Here is a 9,206-nt window from a genome sequence, read left to right on the forward strand (position 1 = left end):
ACCAACGTATCTATTGGGCCTAACAAGATCATACACTTTTTTGTCATTCAACCCGACCCGGCCCAATAAACAAGAATTCCCATCGATTAAGAGAAGGAGGAAAGAATAAGAACCCTTTCTAAACCCTGTCTTCTTCTTCTTCTTCTTCTTCGTAGCGGCAAAAGGAACGAAAGTACCGAACCCGTAAAACTTGAACCATAAACACAATGGCTCCCTTCTTATTCGAACCCCAAAGCGACGAAGAGATCGAACACTCCGAAGAAGAAGAAGCATCCGAACCAGAATCAGAACCAGGATCCGAACCGGAAGAATCAGAAGGAGAAGAAGAAGAAGAAGACGAACAAGAAGCTTCTAGAATCTCAAAGGAGAAGAAGAAGAAGAAAACACAGTCTCCGTGGGACTTCGCCAAGTACACTGAGTCAGTTGCGGAGGAGCACGCTCGCCGGAGTACAACCTCCGTTGATGAAAAAATCTCCAAAGCATTAAAACAGCGCTCAACACCTCTCGCGGTTCCTTCGCAAAACAACGACGTTGACGACTCATCAGATTCCGAACCTGATAAACAGGTAAAACTAGCTCACACTTTTTTTTTTCATTATTTAAATGAACGTTTCAAGGACAACTTTCTCACTAGCTTATTTAGCTGATTCATGGCAGAATAAGATGCTCTTTATTTTTAATTCCTTGTTTCAAGATATTGTCTTATAGGTTCAAGTTGAATCATGACAGAAAAATAAGTGCTTATTTGTTTAAATTTGTTTAAATTGTTTTTAATATTTGATTGAAAAAAGGAACTTATTTGTTTGTGTTTTCTTTTTTAATTGATTGGACTTGTTTAGGAAGATTATAGACCAGATGAAGAAGATGAAGAGGAGGGCAATGCGGGTGATAGCAAGTCCTTTTTCGCTCCTTCTGATGGAGCATCTTTCCATGCGGATTCGTTCTTGCAGCTTCATTTGTCACGGCCTTTGCTCAGGGCTTGTGAGGCCTTGGGGTATGCTAAACCAACGCCAATTCAGGTTTGCTTTTACCTTGTGTTATTGTTTGTCTTTGAATCTTTACATTTTGATTATGTGGTTTTTGTTACTAATTTACTCTTGCGAGGCTTGCATATACTTACACTCATAAATTCATCATAATCCATTGTGCGGTTGTATGTTTGCAACTCTATTTTGAATGGTCTTAGAATCTCTAGATGAATCAACCTTAGACTTTGATGTGTGAACAGTTTCCAAGTATAAAACATGTGCAAGTAGCCAACTATCGTCACTTTTATTTGTTGTATGATTTCATGCTTTGTCGAACACTAGAAAAATTTACTTTGTTCTTGGGTTTGAATGATGGTAGGCAGCTTGTATACCATTGGCGTTGAATGGTCGTGATATATGTGGAAGTGCCATTACTGGGTCAGGAAAGGTAGTGCTTCTTTTTCTGTTCTTGGGATGATTGTTACCTTCTGACACTATCCACTTTTCTTTTCTTGGTAACTGAGTTGTATCGTCTGTGTTTTAATGCAGACAGCTGCATTTGCACTTCCCACATTAGAGAGGTTGTTGTTCCGTCCTAAACGCATGCATGCAATAAGGGTCCTTATTCTTACACCAACCAGAGAGTTAGCAGTACAGTAAGTATTTTCGTATTTGTTTATGGACCACTTTTGTAACTAGATGGATCGAAGTGAACATTGCTTTTGGTTTTCCGTCATCAAATGACAAATGTATTCATATAATGAAGTGGTTTCTCTTGTAATATTAAATACGATCTCATAAATTCTCATATTAAGGCTAAGGGCATGCTTTGTAGTTTGTTAAAAAATCATCAGTTTAGTTAATTATAATGAATCAAGTACTTGTGGTAGAAGGTTATAGATGTAAAATATGGTAGCACCTTTTTTAATATACATATGTAATCTTTCTAAATATATTTATTCCTGATTTTTTTGGCAGAGTTCACAGTATGATAGAGAAGCTTGCTCAATTTACTGATATTAGATGTTGCCTGGTTGTTGGGGGTTTGTCAACGAAGGTTTGATTCTGGTTTCTTCATGATGTTGTAATTTCATATGCTTACTGTTAGGGCAAATAGAGGTCATCTGCACTCCTGCAGATGTTGAGGTACCTGTTTGGAAAAATATCAATAGCCTGGTTGCTTTTTGTATAATTCTGAAAAATGTCATGGGCCATTCCTGTTAGTTTGACATGAATAATCAATTATGGATTTCAACTGAGAGTTTCTTTCCTGCTACACTGCTGGAAGTGTATTACGTTAATATAAAAGACATGTAATTCTGCAATGCATTTGATAACCAAATAGTTAATGATTTCATTTTTGGTGCTTTTTTCACGTTTTGCCTTTGTATGTTTCTAATTATGTCTGCAGGAGGATAACGCAATATGCCTTTTTATTGTTTTTAAATATTTCCCTATTATAGAGTTAGTTGGTGAGGAAAACTGTGTACTTTGCTATTATACCTTAGAAGCGGTCATTTGTTTTTTCTAGGTGCAAGAAGCTGCTTTGAGATCAATGCCAGACATTGTTGTTGCTACCCCAGGACGTATGATAGACCATTTACGTAATTCTATGTCAGTGGATTTGGATGATCTTGCTGTGCTAATCCTTGATGAGGCGGATCGTCTTTTAGAGCTTGGATTTAGTGCTGAAATTCATGAACTTGTATGTTTTACTAGGATCAACAATGCAATGATCACTAAATCCAAATATTGTTTTAAATTTTAATTGCTTTCAGTTTTTGGAAGAAAATGTCAAAACAGTTGGTTATTTAATAGGTTCGCATGTGTCCCAAGAAAAGGCAGACAATGCTATTTTCAGCAACAATGACTGAGGAGGTTGATGACCTTATTAAGTTGTCCCTAACAAAACCCGTGCGTCTTTCTGCTGATCCATCTGCTAAACGGCCTGCAGCCTTGACTGAGGAGTAATTTCTTCATTTTCTTTCCCTTTATATTTAATAATAATTTCATCATTCATTTCCATCCACTTCTGTACTCTATACTATGGTAGTTGGCTCTATATGTCATATTCATGCTCCTGTGGAATATATTATTTTCCCCCTAATACTGATTATGCAAATTATCAATTTATCATGTGAAACTCATTTCAAGTTAACTCATTTCAAGTTAGCACAGTTTTATATTTGAGTGGAGAGTGGAGACCCTTAAAGTTAACTGTTGTTTTTCTTTTTCAGGGTGGTTAGGATACGAAGATTGCGTGAAGCAAATCAGGAAGCAGTTCTTCTTGCAATGTGCTCCAAAACTTTTACTTCTAAAGTTATCATCTTCAGGTTATATTCATTTTCCCTGCTTATTTGAATAATAGTTTTCTTGGTACATGTAGTTTATTTAATTGTTAGCGATATTGACTGTAATCTGGCGTTGAATTTGCTTCTCCAGTATTCATATCAATGGAGAAGGCTGCTCTAAAGTGACATTATCCATATGTAGATTAATAGTTACTGTGTGTGATGTGTGAACCACTGGTGATTAGTCATCCATTCAGTTATTTCAATGTATAAATGATGGTTCTTCCTCCATTTGGAACATGTTTATGAAAAAATAAGCCAAAAATCTCTATTCCCACCTTTTAGATTTAAGTATACGTCCTAGCTCCTTCATTTGCACTGACTTCATTCTGCTAGTCTTATTTTCTCTAACTTGTTGATTATCTATCATCTCTATGTACAGTGGAACAAAGCAAGCTGCACATAGGTTGAAGATTATATTTGGATTAGCTGGTCTGAAAGCTGCTGAGCTTCATGGAAATCTTACTCAAGCCCAGCGCCTTGAAGTATGTTTCTTAAATTAATAAATTGGCAGTAAGGTTTGCTTAATATTTATATTTGTGTTATGCTAAGATTTTTTTGCTTATGATTGATAGGCTTTGGAACAATTCAGGAAGCAAGAAGTTGACTTTTTGATTGCAACTGATGTGGCTGCTCGTGTAAGAATCAATTAAAGTTCATTTTTCTTTTATTTGGCTATTAGTGCCACATTAGTATTAATCATTCCGTTGCCTTGTCTGTACCCTTTATATTGGGACACATAAGGATAGTGAACTTGCTTCAGTTAGATAGAAACATCCAAAGTTGTCATAGTGTCTTATTAGCTTTTTCCTTTGGAATTTTGGATATATATTTGACCCCTGTCAACGTATTTTACTTATAGGGCCTTGACATCATAGGTGTTCAAACAGTTATCAACTATGCATGTCCTCGCGATCTTACCAGGTAGAGTCTGTGATTCATGTTGTTGTCAACTCTGCTTTTGATGAATAAAATTTTGACGTTTCATGTGTTACAACTCTCGATTTCCATCCTTCAGTTTGTTTCGCTTACCTTAATTGTTACTTATTACAATATCTCATGCTGGTCTAATGGTCTTGCCTTTAACATCATTTTATTCTCTCTCTGTGTCTCCTGTTAACTTTAATCAATACATTTATTCTGAAGCTATGTTCATCGAGTGGGTCGTACAGCAAGAGCTGGCCGAGAAGGATGCGCCGTCACATTTGTGACTGATAATGACCGGTCACTTCTAAAAGCAATTGTGAGTTTCTTTCCCATGATTGTTAATTTTTTACTCCCCTTTTTCAGCTTAGTTTCATAATTTCTTCATGTCTTTTAAGATAGTATAGTTATGCAAGCTGATGCGTGATCTTAATACTAGTTATTTGGATGTTCCTAGTTGAATACCTTACTGATTCTTTGCTTAGACAAAATTGAAGTAGAAACTAAAAGAGTAAAAAGAAAGTCAGTGATTTTTATTATCCTTTTTATAATCTTTCTGTTAACGCTGGTTTTCAATTGATTAGGCAAAGAGAGCTGGTTCAAAGCTGAAGAGCCGAATTGTAGCCGAACAATCCATACATAAATGGTCTCATATAATTGAGCAATTGGAGGATCAAATTGCAGAAGTACTTGAAGAAGAGAGGTTTTTGATTGTTAATGGTTCTCTTATTTTAACTACTGTACTGTATTTTTACATCTCAAGTTCTCAAATTTTCTTCTTTTTGGGGTCCAGGGAAGAAAGAGCCCTAAGAAAAGCTGAAATGGAGGCCACAAAGGTATAGATCAGCGATTCGTTGTTTTGTTTGCTTGGAGTTTTGGGATGCCTTGGATTACAATTCTGTGTGTTCACTTCACATTATTGTTTAAGAAATAGTACTTCCTAATAGTAGTATTGTATTATGTGGCTTTGAACCTTCCATTCACACACTGCATTTTCTCATTCCTAAGATTTACCATTCAAATATAATCATGCTCTTATAAAATGGGCAGGCTGAAAACTTGATTGCTCATAAGGAAGAGATCTTTTCCCGCCCCAAAAGAACCTGGTTTGTAACAGAGACAGAAAAGAAGGTTGCTGCAAAGGCAGCAAAGGTAAAATTTCTTGTTTCATTGTTGTGATATTCCTCAAATTACAAGCAATTAGTTTTCCCTTTTTTGTGAGGTCATTATAATGCATTTTAATAGGGTTGGCTCTTTCCCTTCTATTAAATTGTTTCTTATCAGGCATCTATTAATAACGACAAGAGTTCTGGAAAGGTAATAAGTGCTCAGGAAGCCGAAGACCTCAAAATGAAGGAAAAGAGGAAGCGAGAGCGAGAGGTAAGAGGGGACCCCCTATTTTGCATGCAGCTTTTTTATTATTGTACCTATTAGGATATATATTCAAACTTGTTTCCATGCATTATTCAGTAATTGCATGGATTTTTAACCAATGCAGAAAAATTTGCCGAGAAAGAAGCGTAGAAAATTGGAAGCGGCTAGAGAGATGTTGGAAGATGAAGGAGATGATGACAAACCAGAAGTATGCACTTCCTGTTTGCATTTAAGGTTGTAATTTAATTCGTATTCCTTAACCTCTGTTGAACTTTAATACATGAACTGCAGGCTAAGGGGGCAAATAAGAAAGAAAAGGGTGGACTTTCACTTGTTGATGTCGCTTATCGACGAGCAAAAGCAGTGAAGGCTGTCAAGAAGGCAATGGATTCAGGCAAGATCGTGAAGAAGAACAAAAAGAATACCGATCGTCCTTCACGTAAGTCGTCTTCAAGGACACAGGAGATGCAGGAGCTATTCCAGGCTGACATGAAGGACAAAAAGCCGAAAAGAAGAGGTGCTGGAGCAGGAAAGAAATCTAAGAGTTCGTTCAAGAGCAAGTCAAGGTATTTACTCAAATCAATCCCATATCTTACATCTGATTAGTTTCATCTTGGTTGAGTCATAAAGTATTAACTTCTTTCTAACGTTGGTAGTTTTTCTGTATCCTGATTTATACTTGCTTTCAATATCTCATTCAAATTCTTTTTCAGGTACAAGCGCAGGTAGTTTGAGGCTAACGATCCTTATTAAAAATGTGTTCATGGAATGAAAATGCACCTGCAATGCAAGACCTTATTGTTAATCTGACATGGGTGCAAAGGCATAAGACTTGTACCATATCCAGTCACCAATGGAGGTGATTAAATGAGCAGCTCCTACCACCTGTGAGTTTTAATTGTTGCCTTTTGGTGATTTTGTGTTACCATGGTGACTGGTGGATAATCAATGTGAGAAGTTAACAATCACATCTCCCATACCCTTTTGTGAGTTTCGATTGTTGTATCATGTGAACTTCATTCATGACCCAATTTGAGTTGTGGTTTATAGCTAAATATTTATAGTTGCTCAATTTTGTAATTCAAGAATCGAATTCTAAATTTATGAATAGAGATTATTCATTGCTAAATATTTATAGTACTTGGAATGATAAGGTAGGAGTCAAATGGATTTGATTTGAACTATTAGTTTGATCTTTTGTTTGGAATTATGGATAACAGATATTACAATGTATATAAAAGTTAATAATTTTCTAGTATATACCTAAATAGGTCCCTAAGAAAATTTACATCGGACGTTTTCGTCCCTAAGAAATTTTTATTACAGAGGTTCTTGAACTTTACAAAAGTAAGACATATAGGCCATTTCATCATAGGACCTATTTGTCCAAGTAAAAACAACGGTTCTGACTATAGCAGGGATTTATATGTTTTATTTTTGTAAATTGAGGATGAAAACGTCCAGACACAATTTCTTAGGAATCTATTTGGGTATATACTCTAATTTTCTTGACACAAAAAAATCCGTTTGTTGAATATAATGTCCACTAATTTATATCAACCATGTTACTAACTTATATCAACCATGTTACTAACTGCACACAAAACTTCATGAGATATTAAAGCTCACATGATATGTTTAATGATATCTCATATTCCTAGTAGAACATCGCATGTAATATCACGATATTAATTATCATAAGCAACACTAGTTTTAATTTAGTTTGGGAGAACATCGCATGTAACAATCGGTTTCTTAAAATATGTAATCTGCATTAAAGAAACGTGTCATATTTGTTGGGATGAGAAATCTATCCATTTTACATCTGAAACAATTATAATCTCATGGTTGACAAAAAAATAAGAATAAAAAAAAAACAAGACAATAATAAAAAAATAGGAGACTATAACATGTTGATGTGGTTTCATTCACATAAAATATAATATCAAAAGCAAAAAGGGTAGTTTGATAGAAAATCACTTATTTTATTGTTTTTCATTTTCCTCAACTCAAATTGTTGGAGAAAAACTAATTAGTTATGAGTGTTATGGCTAATTGGCTATGATGAATCACTCAAATCTCTCTCTTTTCTTCATTCTCAAGACCAAATTTAAAATACAAATTCTGTTCTCATCCCCACCTAATGAAACTAAAAGTAAATATCCTTATCCAATGATGAACTAAAAATTTGAAAGAAAAAAAAAACTTTTATCTATTAATTATATCGAATTATCAATTGCTTTCAACATGTTATTCACTAATTTCTATTAAACGAAATATTTTTCTATCCAACTTTTAACTCTCCATGATTAACCCAAGCTATATGTAGACTTAATTGTGTTAGGATGTAAATTCTAATTTATTTTAACTCATAATATTGATGTTATCGAGCCATTTGAATATAGTTTAGTTGGGTGTGGATACATTATATATTATCACCATTTTAATATATATTTTATGATGATAATTTGTTAATAATGATTAATTTTATTATACACTTTAAGTAGTGTATTAAAAAGTCTAATAAAAAAATATTCAGCAACAATAAAATCTCTTCTATTCTCAGGCCATAGCAATTACTATTTTCATCGCTTTTTGTGCTCTGAAGATGAATAAGAGAGCTCAAATTAAATGATTAAAAAAAATTAAAAGCACGTGGAAATTTGATTTGAAATTAACCTCGCCGTACCACACCTACAATGAACCCGACAGGGTTCAAAATGAAAAATAATGACAAAACTTTTGTCCAAAGTTGGAGGATTAGATATGATTTTGTCTGTTTAGTTGAATTTTAAACTTTTAAGTAAATAATATAATAAATGGAAAATTTTAAGTATATTGAAAATATCGGTATTTCAGTTGTTTTAACCGTGGTTTCAATTAATATATATTATATATATTTTTATAATTTAAATCAACTTTAAAACAATTGAAACAAAAATGCACTTAAAACTCTTCTTAAATAAATAAATAAATAAATAATATTTTGTTTGGAGCCTATGTGGTCCAAAAAAAAGTTGCCTAAAACAAGGGAGTTTACATTCTTGCATTTAATGCAACTTCCTAAGCACACAGGATTTGCAAAAAGATTACAACTTTATAATAATGTGAGAAAATATTATCTGGGTTTGTTTAAATTGCAACTTTGAAACCATGGAGCTGTGAATTTCTGAACTGCAATGCTTGTAGGTAACATAACCTAGCTTTCTTTCATTTTCCTTTGAATCTTATTAACTGTATTACATTCTGCATCTAAAAATTTATGACATTCTCTGTGTAATATTTGAGCTTTTGATTAATTGAAGTTAGTGTTTTGCTTGCTGTAGGTTTTTTTTTTATTTTGTATTGAGTGTTTTTCTGCTTTCTGGATCAGTTGCATTTCTTTTTATTTATTTTTCTTTAATTTGTTATTTCCCCTTTCTTTTTCACTTTGGATCAGTGCTTAAAGATAATAAGTTGTTGATATATCTCGCCTCATATTATTTGGTTTAGTAAGAATATGCATTCTGAATAAATCTTATCTTTTTTCTGCAGTATTAAGTTTGGTGTTCCGAATTGGTTCTTATCTGGTGTATTTAAAGAAAAAAAA

At 33.8% G+C, this 9,206-nt stretch overlaps 1 protein-coding gene across 2 annotated transcripts; it reads left to right on the forward strand.

Moving 5' to 3' along the window:
• Positions 1-120: 120 nt before the first annotated feature.
• On the forward strand, positions 121-6,746 carry LOC112719769 (DEAD-box ATP-dependent RNA helicase 28). 2 transcript variants are annotated; one of them, XR_011868013.1, is made up of 19 exons: positions 121-566; positions 840-1,019; positions 1,348-1,416; positions 1,518-1,624; positions 1,947-2,025; positions 2,500-2,673; positions 2,787-2,935; positions 3,206-3,301; positions 3,702-3,804; positions 3,895-3,957; positions 4,182-4,243; positions 4,466-4,562; positions 4,828-4,946; positions 5,037-5,079; positions 5,294-5,395; positions 5,528-5,623; positions 5,714-5,825; positions 5,909-6,183; positions 6,331-6,746. XR_011868013.1 is itself a non-coding variant. In XM_025770453.3 (19 exons), exons 1-19 carry the CDS (start codon positions 207-209, stop codon positions 6,344-6,346), a joined length of 2,274 nt encoding a protein of 757 aa, XP_025626238.1. In that variant the 5' UTR covers positions 121-206; the 3' UTR covers positions 6,347-6,746. The 2 variants fall into 2 exon arrangements, 1 of the variants encoding a protein (XP_025626238.1); XM_025770453.3 differs by having other exon boundaries at positions 5,742-5,825.
• The last annotated feature ends 2,460 nt before the right edge of the window (positions 6,747-9,206 follow it).

Source organism: Arachis hypogaea, chromosome 11, assembly GCF_003086295.3.
Source record: "Arachis hypogaea cultivar Tifrunner chromosome 11, arahy.Tifrunner.gnm2.J5K5, whole genome shotgun sequence".
Lineage (NCBI taxonomy): Eukaryota > Viridiplantae > Streptophyta > Magnoliopsida > Fabales > Fabaceae > Arachis > Arachis hypogaea.

Coding starts and splice junctions, on each gene's coding strand:
- LOC112719769 (XM_025770453.3), top strand. CDS start 207: ATGGCTCCCTTCTTATTCGAACCCCAAAGCGACGAAGAGATCGAACAC. Junction 3,805..3,894: donor CTCAAGCCCAGCGCCTTGAA/GTATGTTTCTTA, acceptor TATGATTGATAG/GCTTTGGAACAATTCAGGAA. Junction 5,826..5,908: donor GAGATGATGACAAACCAGAA/GTATGCACTTCC, acceptor CATGAACTGCAG/GCTAAGGGGGCAAATAAGAA.